Source organism: Crotalus tigris, unplaced genomic scaffold (genome assembly GCF_016545835.1).
Source record: "Crotalus tigris isolate CLP2741 ecotype Arizona unplaced genomic scaffold, ASM1654583v1 scf7180000018762.419966263:882430, whole genome shotgun sequence".
Lineage (NCBI taxonomy): Eukaryota > Metazoa > Chordata > Lepidosauria > Squamata > Viperidae > Crotalus > Crotalus tigris.
This window is the reverse complement of record NW_024097187.1, coordinates 835,647-858,998: the sequence shown is the minus strand read 5'-3', so window position 1 is coordinate 858,998 and position 23,352 is coordinate 835,647. Positions and strand designations below refer to the sequence as shown.

The 23,352-nt window shown below is 40.2% G+C and overlaps 1 protein-coding gene and 1 long non-coding RNA gene across 4 annotated transcripts in view; one reads left to right on the top strand and one right to left on the bottom strand.

The window, feature by feature from the left end:
* Nucleotides 1–638: 638 nt before the first annotated feature.
* Nucleotides 639–9,747, bottom strand: LOC120313701. The gene is made up of 3 exons (XR_005558228.1): nucleotides 9,611–9,747; nucleotides 2,798–2,853; nucleotides 639–1,113 (listed from the first exon to the last, which is right to left on the bottom strand). It is a non-coding gene; the product is annotated as an uncharacterized LOC120313701 (long non-coding RNA).
* A 1,300-nt stretch (nucleotides 9,748–11,047) lies between these two features.
* Nucleotides 11,048–23,352, top strand: part of LOC120313700 (G protein-activated inward rectifier potassium channel 1-like) — a 38,687-nt gene continuing 26,382 nt past the window's right edge. For all 3 annotated transcript variants that reach the window (XM_039355869.1, XM_039355868.1, XM_039355867.1), the window contains exon 1: nucleotides 11,048–11,735. In XM_039355869.1, coding sequence (XP_039211803.1) covers nucleotides 11,085–11,735 — 651 coding nt within the window. In that variant the 5' untranslated portion in view covers nucleotides 11,048–11,084. The remainder of the gene's footprint in view (nucleotides 11,736–23,352) is intronic.

The following is a 23,352-nucleotide window of genomic DNA, read 5'->3' as shown; positions in this document are numbered from 1 at the left end:
GGCAAAGTTAAGAGGTGTGAACTTCAACTCCCAGAGCATGCTGGGTGGGGAATTCTGGAGTTGAAGTTCACTTCTCTTAAAGTTGTCAAGTTTGAAAAATTGCCTAACACACTCCAAAACATGATATGAACTATAACAAACCATTCCAATTATAGACCAATTTCCAATGTTGGCAATGGTTACTAGATTTGTTTCCTGAGTATATCACAATGCTTCTTTCGACTCCTAACAGTTGGCGTGGTTTAGAGCTGTGATTCATAATCTGTTTTTTCCCTATATGGGGACTCACAATTTTAATATCTACCAGCAGTGTTTTCCTCCCAAAACCAATCCCCCGGGGTTTTGAGATTACTTTCTACACCTAGCAAAGTCCTTTTGGTGCTTTCTTTCCAACACAGCGCAGTATACTTTAAAGATTAGAATTCATAAAATGGAAGGTTTTTCTAATGAAATGTATTTACTAAATTCATGGAACTAATACAGAGAGAGGGAGGGAGGGAGGGAGGGAGAGGGAGAGAGAGAGACTATATATAAAACTTGCCATTTTCACTCCACCACATATTAAGGACAATAATGGAAGTCAGATTAAATTTTAAAATCTTTAGCTTATGGAAACAGTTACAAGATAGCAAAGAAAATGTGGTTAATCAATAAGGTAATTTATTTCATTTCCTTGACAGAAAATAACTTCATTAGCACAGAAACAGAAGCTGAGTTCACAGATTGTGCCAAGCTTTAGTTAGTTTTAATTCTGATTTGTAGAACAAGTTATAGTAGCTTGGAACAGACGCCTTGGCTTTCAAATACAGTGGCTATCTTCACACATAATGCTATATCCAAATCAAAACATTGCATTATGGTTTGGTGTAATGTATGAATCAGGCAAGAGTGGAATCAGGGTGGCACTTTCCAGAGCAAGCAAATCCAGCAGGAATATTTTGGGATGCACGAATAATAAGAAATGTAACAAGCTTGGCTCAACCTAATCAAAATCTTCAGATTCAAACAAGGCTGAAAAATGCTAACAAAACTCAGAACACAATGTTTTCTCTTTTTTTTCTTTACTTTTTTTCCTTTTCCTTTTTTTTCTTTTCTTTTTTTTTTCTCTTTTAGCTGAAACAAGAAAAGGGAAACCAAAATTGGGAATAAAGACAAAATGCAAATACACAGAAATCTCACAGCAATCTCAATCTAATCTTTCATAAGTACAAATATATCATACAAAAGTTTCATATCTCTTGCTTCTAAGAGAGCGCAAGAAAATAGATTGAAATGGTTTCCCCATGGGTTCTCTTAAAAAGACTTTTTAGAAAAATGTCAAGCATGACAAGCCATGTAATATTTTGGTATGTAGAACTATATATCAACATCTTGCCATTCAGGTCTGTTTTTAGGGAATCAGCCAAGCATTAAAAAAAAAAAAAAGGCTGCTACATAAAAGAATTCAGTCTCTGTGGTGCCATTAGATGCATCTGTGCTTCTTATTCATTGGATTACATTTTTAGTGTATATTTGAGTATTTGTAAAAGAGGGCACTTTATTGAGGTTTTTTTCCCCAAGACATAATGGCTTTGAGCTTCAAACCTGATCTAGAGATAATGACTGTTATTATTTCACTAAATGTTTTCCAAGCCCAAGCCTTTTCCAGGTAGGCTTGCAATATAATAAAGACAACAGAACAAAATATATAAACATTCAAAACCAAAGGGATGTGACACCAGAATTAAAACTAATTTTCTAGGCCTGCCTCTATCTAGTCCCTGAACCCATAATCAGTGTGGCTACATTTAATCTGGGAATAAGTAACATAGTTCTCTTAAAAGGCACATTCTCTCAGAGGGAATTTATCAGGCATGATTGGGGCGGGGGATAAGAGGACAGTATCATCAAGGGTACCATAATGTTGTTATTCAAATGATGCAAAATAGATTGTCATCATAGTATCCTTATGCATTTAAGTCATTGTAGCTTATACCACATGCCTATGTTGTTCTGATCTACAAACAGCAGTGGGGCTTTTGGGAGAAACTATTGTGGGTGGGGTGGAAGCTGCCCTCCAAACATGTGCAAACATACTGTATCTTAAGATCATCATCTTCCTATAATTGTGGCTTAAGAATCTCAACTAGAAATTGTTTAGAGTAATAATAATCTTAGAAAGAACTTCAGTCTTTTTCAGACAGTCCATTCACCCTCTCCTTTTCTCAGTCTCATATACAGAGAAAGAGAGATTGGATGGATCCATGCATAGATAGATGGATCCATGCATTTCCCTGTGTGAACAGGGAGCTGCTTCTCACTCGTATAGGAAATACTATTAAGTATGGATGTTTCCAGATCTGTATCTTCAAATTGTTTTTTCTCCCCCAATTTTACAATCATCATTCAAAAGGCCATGTCACTAAACAATGGCCATGTCTTAAATCCCAACAACAGAACTTGATTTGTAGCTGATACTTTTGGTGATCTTGCCCATAATCTTAAATCATGCTATTGATATCTACTTTGTTTCATTATAAATTGATGTCTTTGATCCAATCTGGAAGTTTTCTAAGATGACATTCATCCTTCCCTTCTGTCTCACAAATCCTTTTCATTAACAAATAGTCCATTTAGAATAGAGATTCTAAGTTGTTACTCAAATTCTATGAAGCGTATTTCTTTTAATCTAGTACAGTATATTCAGAATAACAATGCATCCATAGCCTTGCTTTTTAATGCCAGACCTCAATTTTAGAAGATGATGATAATAATGATAATAACGATAATGATAACTGGATAATGAATGTGACAGTACCTGGAGACAGCAGAACAGAAGAAAAGGAACTGGAGAAGATAACAAAATACGAAGTTCTGCAAATAGAAATAGAATGGTTGTGGCAAAAGAAAGCAAAGGTAGAACCAATAGTAATAAACAGCTTGGGTGCAATCCCAAAACACCTGGAGCACCACTTGAACACCGTCGGCATTGAAAAATTCACCATAAATTTCAAAAGCCAGCTTTACTTGGAACATCTTGCATTCTGCAATGATATTTGTAACTTCATCAAACACCCAACTCTGCCTGTTCCAAGTCCTTGGGAAGGACTCAATAGCTGAACAAAAATGACAAATCCAGTCTGAACATCTGGTTGACTGTGAGATGAACCATAATGATAACAATGATATACTTTGAAGCATAATAAAAATGTCTACATTACTGTATGATAAAATAAATAGAACTGATTAGATTTTACTGGATAAGGGCACAGCATCCAAGTCAGAAACAAACAAGAGCCCGATTTTTAAATCTGAAATTAAATTGGCAAAATGCAGGGACAAAGAGGATTTGGAGAGATAAGAATATGAGGTAGAAAAACACTCCCTTCAGGTAAGAAGAAACATGAAGTAGAGAACTAATAGTGTACTGTATGTGATGGTCTCCCTGCCTGCTGTTTATTCTATATTTTTAGCTGATTTATAAATGAACAGGATTACAGCAAAGGGTCTCGGAAATAAGAATAAAATAAAAGATAATCAGATAGGTTGAAGTAGAAGTCGCAGTGCACCTTCCAGCTAATGCTAGAACTCTTAAGTTCCTCCCTACACAGACTTACCAAGTATTTTCTAGGGTTGAATTAAATAACTATAAAGGTTCTAGAATACCCAGGTGATTCCAAAAGGTTAACAGGAGAAAGTTCATGTTCTTAGCAGGTTCGTCCTCCTTCAAATCATCTGGTCTTTTTGCTGACAGTGTTTCCTCCAGGGAGGAACTGGCTTGATTTGCAAAGAAATTAGATTGAAAACCATTCCATACTCCTGGGACCCCTGCTGGCAAGCAAGAAACAAATACATTTTGGAAGTGAAGGAGGCTGGTGAGAGAAAAATGTGAATCTGATTCCTTAAAACGTTTTAAGCTGAGAAATAGTTATAATGCATTTTATAGTTAAAGTCAAGTTTTGAAAAACTATTTTAATTCAGAATGGGATATTTTCATATCTTTTTAAAATTGATTTTAATTGATAATAAAAAATAAAAGGAAAAACACAATAATAGCGATGCTGATATATACATTGCCAAAGAGAACAAAAAAGAACACATAAAAGTGCTATAAAAAGTGAAAAAAACACAACAAAAAATAAACATAATATGACATGATATAATTATAATTAAGATGTATTTTATAGTTAAAGCCAAGGGATTTTTGAAAAATTAATTCAATTCTGAGTGAAATATTTTCATATCTTTAATGGCCAGTTGTTGTGATACTAGTACTGATAATCCTTGTTCTACCCCTCCACAAACAGTACGTGAGACTTGATCCATTGTTCATACATTGTGGTAAGTCATAGTTTCCTTAACTGTGGTAAAGGAATAAACAATAATTGAGTGGAGAAGCAATAAATTCATTTTCCTTAAGAAGTCTGAAGGAGATTGAGGAATGGATTTATCACATTTAACCGGAAAACAATTTCATCTGGATTTTTTTTCAGAAGCTAGACAGACTTTGGAGATTGGTCCTATGATGGTATTTAATCAGACAACAATAGATAAGAAATGGTTGTAAGAAACAAACATGGACATTTGATCCAGGACAAATCACTGTTATCTTTTGGGATGACTTGGCCATGATAAATTTTCTATTGAGTTGATTTCAATAACATTTTGTTATCAGAGGGTTTTGAAACTTTAATGTTATCTTTTTTATTATTGTTGTTCTTCTTGTTAACTACTTGGTCATTAAAATAATATATAGATGACAGGCTAATAACTTGCAAATAGATTTAGAAGTTTAAAAATGGGAGGGGCTGTTTTGCATGAGTGGAAAACTAATATTGTAGTATATTAATCAGTCAACTTACTGATTAATATACTACAACATTAGTTTCCCACTCATGCGAAACAGCCACCCCATTTTTAAATTTCTAAATCTATTTGCCAGTTATAATAATATAAATAATATGTGTATTATGCACTTTTTAATGCACTTTTTAAATTTCTTATTTTGTCTTTTTTCTGTGGGGTTTTTTTTTTTGAAAGACAACAAAATTTTGAAGTTTTGAATTTGTATTTTGTATTTTAACTGTTTTTTGGGTAAAACAAAAACAGAATAACAAAAAGGAAAACCCAATAATTGACAAGAATCACTCCAGCATAGCAGAGGATATACCTATTATTCAGTTAGCAATACTATATTTGGGCCAATTTTCTGTTGGCAACATTCAGAGCAATTTGCATTCAGAAGATGGGTATGAATAAGTGATAGTGGGAAGCATAAAAAGGGCTCAACATTTAATTTTCATAGTAATTTATTTATTATTTATTAATTCAGTTTAATGTAGCAACCCATCTTACACATGTGAATTTGGGTGGCTTACAATAATTCAGATAACACAATAAGCAAAATATAAAAAACCTAACCAAAATGTATAAAACTGTATTAAAAACCATAGAACATAACAGTGGTCTACAAGGAAAAAGCCTCAGAAATGAAAGTAGCTAAATTTTACCAGAACTGGGTCACTAATAAAAGAAAATTAAGTCCTGAGTATTAATTGGCTCCAGTTTCCAAGATACAGCTTCAGGTCAAAACTGCATCAAAATAATTCAAAGTTATGAGGGGTGTGTGCAATTATGCTCCCTAACTTTTCTGCTAAATATGATATAGCAATGAGAATGGTTTCACACCAATTATTATAAATTTATTTTTTTATTGATACCAATAACATAACTTTCCATTCGTTTATTGGTTTTTCATGTAACATTTTCATGCTTTTTCACTCTGCAAGAAGTTCCACTGTTTTAATCTGGAACCCAGTAATAATAATAATAATTAATAATAATAATAATAATAATAATAATAATAATAATAATAATAATAATAATAAAGTTGGAAGGGACCTTGGAGGTCATCTGGTCCAACCCCCTGCTCAGGCAGGAAACGCTATACCATTTCAGACAAATGGCTGTCCAGTCTCTTCTTAAAACTTCCAGTGTTGGAGCATTCATCACTTCTGGAGGCGGGTTGTTCCACTGGTTAATTGTTCTAACTGTCAGGAAGTTTCTCCTTAGTTCTAGGTTGCTTCTCTCCTTGATTAGTTTCCATCAGTTGCTTCTTGTCCTGCCTTCAAGCGCCTTGGAAAATAGCTTCACTCCCTCTTCTTTGTGCAATTCCAAATCCCTAACCAGGTCATTTAGTTCACTCTGTGAAATTAGATGTTGTTCAGGAGGAGCATACAGTGGGCTAGTTTGGGTCTTCTGACATTGATGGTCCCAGATCAGCTGCATCCTGCTCATCATCTTTATCATCATCTGAGTCTAGAAAGTAGGATTCTGGTGGATCTAGAATTGACAAGTCCTCACCATGGGGTACAGGATGTAGTGCGGATGGAATGTTTGGACATTCCATGGTCCACTTCCTCTTTCTTGAGATCCCTTTTGCATTTGGGGGAACCATGCAAAAACAGCAATCATTACTATGATTGGTGGTTTCCCTTCACCCTATTGGGACCACGAAAGGCATGGATTTTTTCTTCTTGTTTAGCCAATGGTGCAGATAAGTTGCACATGTAATGCAACAATAATGAGCGGCCCAAATCTTGTCCTGATTCCCTATTTTGCATCCAAAATATACGTGGTATGCCTTTTTTATCACAGGACATCATACTGCATTTTTGAGATGCACATGTAACCTTGCCACAAGTGTAGCAGAAGTTATCTGCATTGTTTACACAGTTTCGAGGCATCTTGGCTTCTGAGGAAAAATATCATGTAATTGTTCCTTGGAAATATTAGGCAATTACACTTTCACTTTTAGATGATACGTAAATCTGACCAAGACAAATGTGCCTTGCAATAAAAGAACAATAAATTACAGTTAGGCAGCCAAGAAATTAAAAGACACTCCTGGGGAGGAAAGCTATGGCAAATCTAGACAGCATACTAAAAAGCAGAGACATCACCCTGCCAACAAAAGTGCATATAGTCAAGGCCATGGTTTTCCCAGTTGCAATGTATGGATGTGAAAACTGGACCATAAGAAAGGCTGAGCGACAAAGAATTGAAGCCTTTGAACTATGGTGCTGGAGAAGATTCCTGCAAGTCCCTTGGACTGCAAGGCGATCAAACCGGTCAGTCCTAGAGGAGATCAACCCTGACTGCTCTTTAGAAGGCCAGATCCTGAAGTTGAAATTCAAATACTTTGGCCACCTAATGAGAAGGAAGGACTCACTGGAGAAGAGCCTAATGCTGGGAAAGATTGAGGGCAATAGTTGAGGGCAAGAGGACGACAGAGAATGAGGTGGCTGGATGGAGTCACTGAAGCAGTAGATGTGAGCTTAAATGGACTCCAGAAGATGGTAGAGGACAGGAAGACCTGGAGGAACGTTGTCCATGGGGTCGCGATGGGTCAGACATGACTTCGCAATTAACAACAATAACAAATAATCTTTAGTCTCAAAATGAAAATAAATCTATACACTTCCATGTGGTACCATTTTCCTTGTTCTACTGTAATTTGTTAAGAAGTTACGAGGCATCATGATCATTAGACACCTCCCTCCCTTGTAGGCAAATTTACTCGCCTGTATCATTACACTTTATCACCTGTTTTCTAATTCATCTAATCAAAATATGTAAGAATTAATACATTTTATCTCAGAGTTCAATAATTTCCCAAAATTTGTAGACCAGTGCAAACTGGTGCAGACTTACTCTACAATCCATCTATAAACATATATATAGATAGTCCTCAACTTGTAACCACAGTTGGGACCAGAATTTCCATTGCTAAGCAAGGTGGTTGAGTTGCCCCTGATTTTATGATCCTTTTTGCCATGGTTGTTAGTGTCAATCACTGCAGTTGTTACATGATTCACACAGTCATTAAGCAAATCCACTTTCCCCATTGACTTTGCTGGGAAAGTCACAAATGAAAATCACATCACTCTGGGGCACTTCAGCCATTGGTGAATATGTGCTGATGGCCGAGCACCAGAATTTTGATCACAGTGTGGGGGGGAGGAATCTGCAACAGTTGTAAGTGTGAGTACTAGTTTAAGTCAACTTTTCAGTGTTGTTGTAACTTCAAACAGTAACTAAACAAATGGTTATAATCAATGACTACTGAACGACCACTAAAGAGGCCCTATAGTTCTTACTACCAATTCATTCTTTTCTCTTAAGCCCAATCTTCTCTCTAATTTAGCCTTCAAAATAAAAATAAAAAAAATCAGAGAAATATAGCATGATCATTTTGTGGTGAGGATCAGATGCTTAAACAGGTTAAGTAACCCACCAAACTCTGCAATCCTAACTCATTTTGTTTCTGAGCAACTGTTTGACCTCTGTTCCACACCATTTCTCCCTCCCTATATAAATGCTTAAAGTTCCTCCCATTCTCATGTATTCTGCCCAGCAAAAAGTCCATCTAAGTATTTTACACATCTAGCATCAAAGACTTATCTGTATTTAAAATTATAATGTGAGACTCAGAGGAAACAAGCTAGAGAAATAATTTGAGCCAGGAAAATTAAATGGAGGAAGACTTCTAGCCAATTGGCTAGAATTAAAGATTTCTAGACAATCATCCTCTGTAACTGGTGGCCCTTAGCCTTACAGTCACCAGTTTGAGGATGTAAATGTTTGCAAAAATGCCTATGTTGTTCATCTGAAGTTCCAATCTAGAAATATCCATTTATTATGGGCAAAATTATTCTTATGTTTAGAAGGCATCTTACAGTCTTTGTGGATCAAAACAATATTTTTTCGCTCCAAATATTATTTTCCTCAAAAAATGGCTGAATTTTCCCCCTACCAAATAATTTTACATTGTATCCAACTATAATGCTTAAGGGAATAAAACCGAATAAATAATGGAACTGAAGCATTTCTTCAAGCAGCAGCTTAATTGGATCAGACGATTAATGCCCTTTTTACTTGAGTGACTTAAAAGCAAAACTAGATTGCCAAATGTTATAATCCCCACTCTTATAGCAAGATATAGTGGCTGTCAAAACATTGTTGAAATGGCCGTTTATTTTGCCTGTAAAATACATAAAGATGCTTGCATTTATGGAATTGTGGGTTGCAAATGATGCACATGGATTTAAAGAGCTTTAAACTGGAGATGCGAGTTGGCTTGGACTATGGAAGAAATGTCTTTCAGCAGATGCTGTTCACCAAAGATCGGCAGAAGAAAATAATACAGGAGACCACAGTTAAGATCAGGAACTGGACTCTGAGTTGACTGCATTTCTCCCTGGTAGGACAGTATCTCCTAGAGTCCCGTCCCTACAGCCATCTTAAGTTTAGACAGATGGCAGCTCTAATGCCACTAAAAATTTTGCTCTGCTCATGCTCAGAGGTTTTTGGCCACGATTTTGGCTGGCTCAGCCCTTGGATGGAAGGAAGAACCCTAGCCATTTTTCATTGCCCCCTCTACCCCACCCCAGAAACAGCCCCTTCGGGGAATCACCCGCTGCGCTTCCAACTCAGAGCCAAGCTTTGCGCGTTCTGCAGAGTAGGGTAGGGAGGAAAGAGAAGCCGGGCACTGATTCGGATTTCTTCCACTTCTCCGTTCTCGTTCTTACACGGGGCTTGAGCCATTGTGTAGTTCGGTCGCATGACTCACCGCTGCTCCACGGATCTCGCTCTTCGCCGCCTCCCGTCTCCGCTACGGGATCCCTTCAGCAGTAGCAGCAGCGGCAGGCGCCCAGAGCCACGGGGATCGGGCGGAAAGATTAGACCCATTGCCGGTCTACCACCAACGTCCGCTGGAGGCCGCCGGCAGCTGTGGATGCACTTTGCCGGGGGGACGAACGATCACGGCGAGGAGCCCCCACAGCGCCCAGAAGAGGCAAGAAGAGGCGTCCTGGATGGGTGGTGGTGACAGCGGCCGTTAGGGGGCGGCGTGGAGCGCGGTCAGCTACTCGCCAGGCTCGCTCGGAGCTTTCGGCCACAACCTGAGACTCGTTCAGCGCCTGCCTCCCAATTTCTCGCCTGCCCAAGACCGGCCACTCGCTACAACCGCCGCCGCCGCAGCTGGGCAAGACCGCAAAGGTGAAGTTTCTCAGAGAGCTACTCCAAGCGCGCCGCGACAGGGGCTGAAAGAGGGGAAGTAGGATTCGGGCAGAGGCGGGAGACGAGGCTTTCTCCTCGCTCGCTCGCTCGACCAGCCCGCCCGCTGTCTCACGGTGCTGTCGTGGGGCTCAAATCCGCGCGATTCGAGTAGGAAGCCCCGAGCTTCGCCAGGTGCCGCCTGAAGGGAACTCCCATCCACGAGAGGGGGACAGGCGTCCCCCTCAGGAATTCCGGGCAGAGAATCACTGAAGAAAAGCAACCGAAGCAGCACTTACTCCTTCAACTGCGAGTACCCCGTCGGCTATATCCTGGACATTGCCGCGGTCGAGCACCTGAGTGCAGATTGGTTACTGCAACCCAGTTCCGGTTACCGATAAGGCGCACGAACCTGGCTGAGTTTGATCCCAGGGCTAGAAAGCTTCATTCAAGAGGGCACCGCCAAGGCATCTACCTACTTCTCCACTCTCACATCTGCAGAACAAAGCCTGGCTTCCTGCTGGTGTTGCCTGCAGACTTGGTGCTTATAAGACTGTGCTAGATAGCCTGTGCCATTCCACAAGGAAGCCACCCTTCGCAAGACAATTAACCAGCGACCACCCAAAACGTGCAATAAGCTGACCTTATCCTATCTCTTGTGCCAGTCCACGGGCAGCATAAGAGAGTAGTGGCCAAACCAGTTGGGTCCCTTCCTTGTGTTTCAGTGTTAGTTCTGTGCCTCCAGCATCATCCTCTCCTAAGACAATGTTTTAAATAATCAGATAAAGATTGTACAATCATCTGGATTTTATTTGTGCTATCTGGCAGTTACCCAAGGCAGTGACACAGAAAGGACCTCTCCAGAATCAGCTCCACTGATCTCCAACAACTGCCCATGCCAAGTGGAAGAGGCCACCAACGACTATTTTCTCTGCTAATATTTGCCTATATTGGGTCTATTGCATGAAACAACAGAGTTTTCACACTGAAACCAGCCTTAGTTCTACTACTAACCACACAGAGTGTAAGTAAATCTCCTTCTCGTCAGGATGTCAGTTGTGCGAAGAAAGTTTGGGGATGACTATCAGGCAGTGGTGGCTGCACCATCGCATCGGAAACGGCAGCGCTTTGTAGACAAGAACGGCCGCTGTAATGTCCAGCATGGCAACCTGGGCAGTGAGAACAGTCGCTACCTTTCCGACCTCTTCACCACCCTAGTAGACCTCAAGTGGCGTTGGAACCTTCTAATTTTCTTGCTGACCTACACTGTTGCTTGGCTGGTGATGGCCTCCATGTGGTGGGGAATTGCTTATTTGCGTGGGGACCTAGATATACACCAGGGCCCCGGTTCAGGACATAACCCATGTGTAGCTAATGTCTACAACTTTCCCTCAGCCTTCCTCTTCTTCATTGAGACAGAAGCCACCATTGGCTATGGTCATCGCTACATTACTGAGCGTTGCCCAGAAGGAATTGTGCTTTTTCTGTTCCAGTCACTGCTGGGCTCTGTGGTAGATGCCTTCCTCATCGGATGCATGTTCATCAAAATGTCCCAACCCAAGAAACGTGCTGAAACTCTAATGTTTAGCCGTGCTGCTGTCATCTCACAGCGAGATGGAAAACTCTGCCTTATGTTTCGGGTGGGCAACCTCCGCAACAGCCACATGGTCTCAGCCCAGATCCGTTGCAAACTCATTAAGGTGGGTGAAAGGATTCCCTGGAAGGGAGGGAGGCTCATGATGGTTAAGATTCTTGCTATCTTCTTGCATGCAGATCTTGGCATCTCTGCTCTAGGGTATAGCAAAGGCCTATCTTTAAGCTTCAGATTAGCTTCCTATTCTGAGACTATTTATTTTTCCCTCTCTGCAAAGTAGGAACAAAGAGCTGTTGGAGAAGGCAAGCATATTTCATATATGATAGCTGATGGCAAAGGAAAGCTGCTATATAAATAATACACATCAGTGGATATTAAACCGAGAATAAATGGGTTCTAAAAAAGATGCTGAAATAGACTTAGGGAGTTGTAGCAGGGATACAAGGATAATAAATGTTCACTGTTACTAAAATATATGCTTTGTGATATTTGGTAAAACATACACATTTCCAGATTTTGCTTTGGATATTTAATTTAGAGGATAAAACTAGAGACTACAGACTTACAATTGTGGTTTTTTGAACTTATTAGGGAACTGTTTCCAGTAACTTCATAGGATCAGGGCATATCTTAATTTCAATAACTTCAGCTTTTCACAACTTCGGCTTTAAAAACAAACAAACTTCAAAACCAAGCAAACATTCAGCTAGCAATCAAGTTAGAAAATGTAACTGAATTTTTGCAAGTTACATCTGTGCTACTATAAGTCATTAGTGAACTTTCCTATTGAGTATCAATTTTGTTAATACACAAATAAAAATTAGGAGAAGAACATGCTAAGATTCCATCCCAAATGCCCTATGCTTTTGAGTTTGGGTTGCATGATTTAAGCAAGGTTTTAGTCCAAAATGTTTATAAATCCAGTTCTGAAAGACAGAGAAAACATGCTAAATAGAAGAATGTCTTTAAGCACACGCAATATGCTTTTCCACTTTTCCTCTGCTGCCTTGGCTGGTGCCTACATATGTTCTGCAGTGCCAATAAATGGTCAGTGCTTTCTGTTTTGACCCCATCAGTTGGAAAGAATAGATTCTAGGCCTTTCTTTTCTTGCAGGAGGTTGGTGCTACTGCCACAGCTGCCATCCCTGACAATCTGTTCAACATAGAAGCCCTCGCCCAAATCAATTTACACCCAGCCCACTCTCTTCCAGGTCAGAATCACTGTACAACTGCAGGAGCAAACAATATCCAGAACAGCAGCCAGGAGGAAAAAATAACACTGAAAGTGCTGTGGGCAGGGAATCAAAGACAGTATTCTCTGGAATTGAATATTTCCTATCTATGAATACCTTCCAACCTCTGAAGGCAGGTCTGTCCTTGGCAATGAGGAATTCAAAATATACTTCCTCTTTGTCATAATTTCATGTAGCATGAAAGAAACAAGTTTCCTATCCGAACCTAAGACTAACATTAGGCTGGGGCCTTTGGTGTAGAAATTTAGGCTTCCACACAATACCGTCTAAAGAAGAAAGTTTTAAACATCCAGAGTCTAAAATTATATCCAAGTCAGTCAATTACGAATCTACAGTACCTGAGAAATCAAATGATTACCAAATAATACCCTTATGGCAGAACCTGTCAAACAGATCATTATCGTAACAAGTTGTAGAGTAACTATTATTTATTTGTACAACAATATAACAGCTCAGTGCAATGTACTTCTTTCCACCAGAAAAGAAGAAAAGAACTAAAATAATTCCGATATTTGTAAGCAATTTATTGACCCCACAGAGAAGGGGGTTTAGAACAGCTGTTTTTGGAAAACAAAGAGGAATCCCCAGAGAAAGAAACAGAAGGAGCAAGAAAATCTGCAACTATATTGATTTAATCTTTTTCCTGCCCTATGCAATGCTGTTCATAGCAAACATGCATGGACATAGGAAATTATAATAGTCACCATTTCAGAAGCTAGCAAGACTTGAAATCTTCAGCAGGATGAGTTCCAATTAACCAAATCAACTACCAATCATGTCTATCTCCATTTTGATTTTTTTTATTTCCTCAGACAGCAACATAAATACTTCTTGTGTCTTATTTTCCTATAGTTTGGATCTCTCTTCCAACTTGTAAAGAGATGGCCTGTTTTTAAGCTTCTCACAGTTTTTACAACTTATATACAAGTGATAAATATATATGTGATAAATATAATGGTGGACAGTTATTGCTGAATGAAATTTTGTAGCATTACAGAAATGGCTGCTTTTGTTCTTATCTGGATGCACTTTCTGCTGCTTCAATATTTTTCAGAAAATCAAGCCCAGTACATGATGTTCCCAGATGAAAAAAAGACAGATATCATTTTAAAAGAAAGCATCTAAACTGAGTGTTGAGTGTAATAAAAATAATCCTACTTAATGAAAGCATCAGTAGAAATGTTGACCTTTGACAATTCAAATGAATTTAGGGTTGTTTTTTTAACGATAATAGTATAACACTAATTACACTTTGAATGTAATATCTTTCCGGAGCCTAGTGCAAGCCAATAAGTATTGAATTATGTCTTGAATGTTCTCTTTTACACAATCTTGAATACTCCTAAACCACAGTGACACTGAAGAATCTGGACATTAATACCCTTGTATAATATGAATAATCTAGAAAATCTCTGCACAAATTGTAATAATACATGGATATTTGACCCCCATACACACAAAATTAAGTATTCTTTCCCCCATAATTCTGTCATCAGAGTTCCTCGCCTATAACATGATGTGAGTAGTAGATTTACCACTACTTAGTAATAGAACTGGAATAGATGAAAACTAAGTGTGATGAATTTCTAATTAAGCCTGGGTCCAACCTGCTAAGTTCCTTCTCCCACAATTCCATTATAAGTGGCACTTTCCAGATTTACAGTACAGATAATCCTTGACTTGCAACCATTGTTTAGTGACTATTTGAAGTTGCAATGGCATTGAAAAAAGCGACTTACAACCAGTGCTTGCATTTATGACCATGGTAGCAACCCCATGATCATTTGATCAAAATTCAGGTGCTTGACAATGGAAATGCATTCACAAAGGTTTCAATATGTCAGTGTCATGTGATCGCCATTTGCAACCTTCCCATCTGGCTTCCAATGAACAAAATCTATGGGAGAAGTTGGAGTCACTTAATAACCACATGATTCACTTAATGGTTGCAGTGATTTGCTTAAATAACCATGGCAAACAAAAGTTGTAAAATTGGGTGCAACTCACTTCCCCACTATTTTGCTTTGCAATGGCAATTCTGGTCCCTATTGTGTTCAAATGTTGAGGGTTGTTACCTCTTACATATTCTAATAGGCCCTTATGGTTACCCATTTCTTGTTCATAGCAAATTAATTGTGGACATATTAAATGTCATGATAAATCCTGTTGAATTACATGGGGTTCTTTCTTGATTTTTGTTTTTGTTTGTTTGTTTGTTTGTTCCTTTAAATCTGTCTTGATTCTTAGAGATGGCTGGACTAGTCCCTGCAGTTGTCCTGGAACAATTTTCATAAATGGTTTGCCCTTGCCTATGTTGTAGGGCTAAGAGAGAGTGACTGGCTTTAATATCTAAGGCAGAACTGGAACTCACACTCTCTCAGTTTCTACCCTGGTGCTTTAATCACTATACCAAACTGACTCATCACTCTTCAGTACACATGCATATATTTGTATTTTTAATAGTTACCTGTAATTAAATCCTACTGAAACCAATAAGACCAGTTAGTGATGACAAGCCTTATTACTTTCAGTGGCAATAAACTGACCCTCTCTTTCAGTCCATAGTAATTTCTCATAAATTTTTGGTCATGAAATGTATCCCATAGAATAATAAATAGCATCCCACCATAAAAATAACTAAGGCATTTAATGGAATGCAAAGAAAACTGGCATTCTCAAAGCATTATGCTGGTCTACATCCTATAATAAAAGAATGCTGATTATTATAAAGGGTAATGCTAATAATATTGTGTTATTGTTTATCTTTTTATTTTGACGTACAAGATACTTGTAGCAATGTACAACATTTTTATCTCATCCTTCCCCGTGACAAGAATTATCTTGTCAGGGTCATCTCTCAAGTTGTGAAACTGAACATTGCTTTCTTTCTTTCTTTCTTTCTTTCTTTCTTTCTTTCTTTCTTTCTTTCTTTCTTTCTTTCTTTCTTTCTTTTTTTTCAAACTGAATCAGCCATACAAAACTCAGGATGAATTCCAAAGTCTGCTCTTATTGGAGGGTGGCATTTGAAGGAAATCTGCAGCTAGCCAGCCCTTATTCCTCCTGGCAAGAACTGTTTCCTCCCCATCCTGCTGTAGCCATAGCACAAGAGTAGGAAGTGCCTCAAGCTGTCATTCGTGTTGGAACGAGTTGTTCTCTGACTTGTGGCCCTAGTCCAAACCAAGTGCTTTGACTATCAAATGCAATCCCTGGTGAGTGCTGGAGACTTTTGATAGCAGGCAGGTTGTGGCAGTTGGCAGCAGCAGGCATCTCAGCACTTCCTAGAACTGGATTCCAATGGTGGCATTTGAAGGTCAAAAGCAAGATAGGGGGTGCATTTCTTCCTTTCCAGCAATCTGAGCATTTCGACTTTTAGAAGTCAAGTTTCTAGTTCTTAACATGCTTCTAATACCCAGCATTCCAGAGTAAATGTAAAGATCTGGAATCTTTTCTCTCCCGTGTCTTTAACAGTTCTTAAGGGAAAGTTGCGGTCACATAGGCATTCATGTCAGTTGGATCAAGCTTAAGGTTCTGCTATGAAATATATTAGTTTTATTATGTCAGTTCTGGGAGTTAAAGTCCACGCTTCTTAAAATTGCCAAGTTTGAGAAGCAATGCTGTTGCTTATCTATCTCAAATAAGTGATTCTAAAAGAAAGTGAAATGCTGGAATTCAAGCAAGACACCTCTTTCAGCTAGCTCGAGCCTATCTTATATTTCAGATCTTGTAAAGAAATTACTTTGCAGATTAGATAAATATCTGGGCTACAAAAAAACCCACATGGCTACCAATGATGGCCAATAACCCTACTGATATTTAATGGCATTCTAGATTTCTGCAACCAGCTAAATAACAGTAGCTCTCTTCAGTGTATACTCCACAACAGTAGAGGGAAAATAAGAATTAATCATTTCAAACTTTGGACTTCAATGATTTTAGATAGTTTAGGATGGATTTAAGGCTTTCTTTCAACCTCCCAATTCTGCATTTCCTAAATATGTAGAAACTCGGAGTTGTTCCTTCTTGTTCTGTTCATATCTTGAAAAAGGTCTCAGATTAGGCTTTCGATGGTCAGAGAGCATTTTCCACTGAAATTCTTCAACCACTCTCCCGGAGAAGCTGAATCTTTCCAAAGAAAGCTACATTCATAAATTATATTAAAACATAGGTTGTGGTTTTAATCAGAAATCAAAACAAAGCAGGCACATCTCGCATCTGTTCAGCAATCTTTTTTGCATTAGGATCAAAAAAGCAATACTGAGCAAGCTCCTGCCTATAGATTAGATGAGCTTCCAAGCTGTAAAGTGTTCAAAAGATTGTTATTAGACAAGGCAACCAACAATAACAAAAAAATGTTGTAAAAACAAGAAGGAATATCTGACTCTTAGGAGGCATACGTTAGGTTCCAAAAATTAATATTTTTATCTGAAGGTCTGCTGGATTTGAAGGGAGTGCACCTAGTGCTATGCCATCCTCCTATGCATATTTACAAATAAGCAACATACCCTGATTCATAGCCAGAATGGCTGGGCTTACTCATTGCACCAAGTCACCAAAGCCAGACAGAAACACATTATGGCTTACTGTGATTGATTTTTGTACTCAGTGGAGTGGCAAAAAAGAGTTGGAGGTGGGTGGGGAGGGAACCCAAAGAAGAATTTTCCTTAGAAACCTGAAAAACATCTCAGTGAAGCAAGAAAACCTATGAGGCCATCAAAATGCTCAAAAGGGGGTTCACACCACATATTAATCAGGAAATTATGTTAGCTTTAGCTTTGCAGTGTATTGCAAATCTAGCCATTATGGCTTATAATTGTAATGTATTGTCTGTGGATGTAGCCTGCTGTGGTTAATATGGAACAAATAGGGTTATTAGTTCTAGGTTATGAAAAAAACAGACAACGATAGGTAGCAGACATGGTTTCCAATAGGTGTCTGAATTTTTGTGGCACAAATGAGAGACTCAGCAGTAATAAAGGCATAAAATAGTTTAGCATAAAATGTAAGCCCAGTCCTTTTATTTAAAATGATGAAAAAAGAACCTTTGGGTATGAAGCATTAGTTGCTCTGTTTGAAACTGTAATCAAATCTACCCATTTCTGAATACAGATTAATTCAATTTTTCTTAGAAAAACATGTATTAATTTGCTTTTGGTTTAGCAAATTGTGGGACTCCAATCCATGTGGTCTGTATTACTGTGGTTTTTCTTTAATCTGTTATGTGAATTCAGGTAGTATGATTTATCTTTAAACCATGGCTGAGCAAAACATGTCTACTTGTCCAGGAGGAAAAGGATACTGCTGTGCTTGCCCTGTCACCCTAAACTTGATCAGCAAAGAGGCTACTTCAACTGTCTCTGCAAAAAAGGCATTTTTCCAAGATCAGCCTGGAAATAAACTTTGCTTAGTCCTACAAATGAGCACAAGGCATGCAAATGCTCAGTTTGCAATCCCACTTAAAATCCAGGATTTACAATCAAATGAACACATTAGTAATGCCATAACTCAGTTTTTCTCAACCTCAACAATTTCAACTCTTATAATTCCCCAGACGATGTGCTGGAATTCTGCGAGTTGAACTCCACACATCTTAAAGTTGCTGCGGCTGAGAAATACTGCTGTAACTGAATCTACCACCTCTTTGTCCTCTTGAGTTTCCCTACCAGATCTGGGCTCATTTATTGAACCTTCAGAGGTAACCTACCCATTATTGGCCATTCTGATCATGCCCTTCTGAGATTTCAGTCAGAAATTATTCAGTCAGCTAACTTGCTTTTGTTTTTAATGAGATGATGCAGAATATCTTTTGTCAGCAAACCATGGGTATTGCTACTAAACTACCCAACTGTTTTTATTGCCTTTAATTGTATTTAAGGCAATGCTTTAAAGCTCATGCTACTGGAAGTGGTTCATCTGAGGACAGGGTTGGGGTTGCCATCCTAAATGCCATCCTAAAGTCAATCATCTCAACTTTTCTGTTGCTAACTCTATCCTTACAGGTAATGTCAACCTTCCCCCTTCACAAGAAAGGCATCCACTAGGATCCCAGTTAACAGATTCTTTCAAAACTGAAGAGAGGATAAACTGTCATGACCTACCCAGTTGAGGTCTGATGGGCTTGGTAATTTCAGAAATGAATGTATCTAACTCACTTTTTTCCAACTTAAGGATCTTTATATATTTCTGGTATGTGTTATTGCTGGGAATTTTGAGCTGAGAATTCATTTGGAGAACATTTGAACTTGGGAAGGCTGGAATAGATATACAGATGGATCTTCTTTCAAAGCATTTGAATTAAATGATTTTAGAAACCATTATTTTTTTAATCCTTGTAACAAATAAGGATGTAAATCACTGGGAACCAAATTAGGCAACTCACAGCAATGCCTGTTTATAAGTGATCTGCTTATCACTTATCACTTTACATCAAAAACATCACTTGGAGCCAAAATCACCAAACAGGCTGTCATACTTTGGTCATGTCATGAGAGCTGATTCACTCTAAACATCAGCCATGCTGGGTGTTGTGTCCTGAGCCTGCTGGAGTAGTGAGCAGGCTCAGAAATGTTGCAAACAGTCCCGGGCAAACCAAAAGCTGCCTGGGACCAGACTGGTCAGTGCCAGCCTTGTGCAGATGCGCAAGGCGCGAAAACAGCCAGTTCCTATTGGTTAACATTGTCTGGGTTCAGGGCCCTATAAAAGACCTGTGTGCCTTTTACTGCTTGCTTGGTTGTAGGAGAAGAGTAATAAAGAGCTTGTTTGTTCACCATGTGTCTTCGTCAATTGCCAACAAATGGAATACACAAAAGTGGCGACGAAGATGGGATCCCTGCAAGCAAAAGGAATAAATAGGACTCACCGAGTAAGTTGAGGACGGAAGACAGCATCCTGCATTCGCGACTCAGCCTGCCAGTACAGCATCGCTGGAGGTTAGCTCGGTAAAAGGACTCTTTCCCCAAAACAAAAACTTTACTAGCTTATAGAGGAGGCAATTAGCGAAGGCCCTAAAAGTTTACAATGTCGAAAATTGGCTGCTTGACTGACTTTGATGTCTCCCACCCAGAGAGATGGAATTCATACATAGCAAGGGTGGAGAATTACTTTAGAGTAAATCAAATCAGGGAAGATGGCCTGAAGGCAGCAACGCTTCTGTGTGCCTGTGGACAGGAAGCATTTGACATCACGGAAAATCTGGTGGCCCCTGCAGTTCTGGAGTCAGTAACGTACGCTGATTTGAAGAAGATGCTGAAGGAACATTTCCAGCCTAAATTGTCTGTCATCGCTTGGAGGCATGTGTTCGAGCAGAGAGACCAGAGGGTGGGTGAATCTGCTGTGGACTTTATTGCTGCCTTAAGACAAGTGGCCAGGCCTTGTGAGTTCAAGGACCTGGAAGAGAGGCTGCGAGATCGTTTCATGTGTGGCCTACGAAGTAGAGAACTGCAACAGAAGATCTTTGCGAAAGAAGTGGTATTGTTTCAAGATGCTTTAAGAGAGGTTGCAGCTGAGGAAGCAGCAGGTGGCGCTGTGAAGGCTTTGCGGCTCGCCAGGAACCCTCCAGCCACCGTCACTGTCCATCAAGAGGACGCTCAAGAAGATTCAGAAGCGGATCCTGAAGAGGAGGTGGACAGACTTCACCAGCCAGCAGAAAGAAAGCCGAAGGGGTGTCCAGACAAGGCCCCAGCATCTCTTCAGTGCTTCGGGTGCAGAGGATGCCACAAGCAAGCTGACTGCAGATTCCGCTCCGCCATTTGCCGGGCATGTGGCAGGCAAGGCCACATTGCCTCCATCTGTTTGGGTCGCCAGAAGGTCCAACCTTGGGAAGAATTGCTTCAGAAAGGTACCAGGGTCCTCAGCCAACATAGGGTGGGTTTCTATGCATCGCGCAGGAGTATTCTGAGGACAGGGACACACAAGCCCCTGAAGAAAAAACTTAGCATTGACGTGAAGTTGCAAGGGGTTCCCTTATTGATGGAGTTGGACACAGGGTCCGCTCTATCAATCATTTCACTTGACACCTTCAAAAGGATTTGCAGCAGTAGTAGCCTTCGAGTTAAACTCAGGCCATCAAATTTAATACTCACTGACTTTCAGAATTCCAAAGTCAGTATGAAGGGGGAGGCCATGCTCAAAGTGCAGTGTAAGGATTTTGAGGGTTTCCTGGATGTGGTGGTAGTTGGGGGTGAATGCACGAGTCTTATTGGACTCGATTGGTTCGAGGCTCTTGGAATCCAAGTGACTGGGCTTCACAACTTGTAAATGTTGGGCCTTGCAGAAGTCTGCAAGGAGTTTGCTGATATGTTTAGTTAGAGCTAGGATCCTATAAGGGGCCCCCCATTGCATTACGTTTAGATCCAACAATCATGCCCATCAGGGTCAAGCCTAGAAGGGTGCCTTCTGCTCTCAAAAGCAGAGCTGGACAAATTGCTCCAGCAAGGCATCTTGGAACCTGTGGACTCTAGTCCATAGGAAACCCCCATAGTAACGCCTTTAAAGGCTAATGGAGAAGTCCGCATATGCGCAGACTATAAGTGCACATTGAATAAAGCGTTGCAACAGCACACATATCGAGTGCCTGTTGTAAGCTACATTCTGGCCTCCCTCAAGGGGGGGCATTTTTTTTTGCAAAACTTGATTTGGCTCAGGCCTATCAACAGCTACCTTTTGATGAGGCAACTGCAGAGGCCCAGACGATTGTAACACACAGGGGGGTCTTTAAGGTTAAGAGACTGCAAATTGGAATTAATGTAGCCCCTGGAATATTCCAAAGTGTCATGGAATGCACACTTCGGGGTATTCCTGGGGTCTGTCCCTACTTCGACAATGTCCTCATTGCTGGGGAGTTATCTCACAATTTAGCAGAAAGGTTAAGTGCTGTCTTGCTTCGTTTCCGCAAAGCAGGCCTTAAATTGAAGCAAGACAAATGCAAAATAGGAGTTACTTCCACTGACTTCTTAGGCTTCAGGATTGATGCCCAAGGCACCCAACCTGCTGAATCGAAGCTTCAAGCAATTCAGCAGGCCCCAAGTCCCAAGTCCAAGAGTGAGCTGCAAGCTTTCTTGGGGCTCTTAAATTTCTATCACACATTCCTCCCACACAAGGCTGCAGTGGCAGTGCCGTTACACTGGCTCTTAGACAAGCAGGCTCCATGGCAGTGGACGAGAGTCCATGAAAGGAGTTTCAATGAGATTAAGGCCTTGCTCTCTTCAAATGCTGTATTAGCGCATTTCAATGAGCAACTGCCTTATGCATCGCATGCGATGCATCTCCTTATGGGGTGGGAGCAGTACTTAGCCACCTGAAGGCTGATGGGACACAAGTCCCTGTAGCATATTATTCAAGGACTCTGTCATCTGCAGAGCGGAATTACACTCAGATGAACAGAGAAGCCATGGCCATAGTGGCTGGCATAAAGAAATTCCATGATTTCTTATATGGCCACCATTTCACAGTCTATACAATCCATAAGCCTCTGCTGGGTTTGTTTACAACTAACAAACAGACGCCACATGTTATTTCTCCACATATGCTGAGATGATCAATTTTCCTGTCAGCATATGATTATATACTCATTCACAAACCTGGAAAAGAGATGGGCCACGCAGACGGCCTCAGCAGATTACCTCTCAAACAAATAAGGCAGATCCTGCTCCTGCTATTAACATTCTTTCAATTCAGGAGTTGCCTGAATCTCTCCTCAATGCGAGGGATGTGGCTGCAGAAACTGCCACTGATCACACACTCACACACATGGGTGTTGTCAGGATGGCCTCACACGTGTCCAGATACAGAGTTTCAAAGTTTCTGGCAAAAGCATGAACTTTCCACTTTCAAAGGGTGCCTGTTATGGGGTAGTAGGATAGTCATCCCAGCCTCATTGAGGTCTAGAATCTTGCTCTCTCTTCATGAGGGACATCCAGGTATAGTAAGGATGAAAGCGCTTGCACGCAGCCATCTCTGGTGGCCTGGACTTGATAAAGCCATCGAGGCACAGGTGCATAGGTGCCAAGTGTGCCAGCAGTCAAGGCCTGAAATGCCTCAGGTCCCAGAATATAGGTGGGAGGAAACTCAAACCCCATGGTCACGGGTACATATAGATTACTCTGGGCCCTTTCAGGGGCAATTCTTCCTTCTCCTCGTTGACAGCCATTCCAAGTGACTAGAGGTTGCTCCTGTTTCCTCCACTACTACTGCCAGGACCATCCAGGTGTTGAGAGGACTGTTCGCCTCACATGGACTTCCAGATGTCCTGGTTTCGGATAATGGGCCCCAATTTACCTCTTTTGAATTCCAGGCTTTTCTTCAGGCCAACATGATCTGGCATGCAACTTCAGCTCCCTTCCACCCATCTTCTAACGGTCAAACAGAGAGGATGGTGCGCACTACCAAAGATGCTCTCAAGAAACTGACGGTAACTGGCATAACAGGTTAGCAGATTTCCTTCTTGCACACCGCACCACACCTTGCACAGCCACA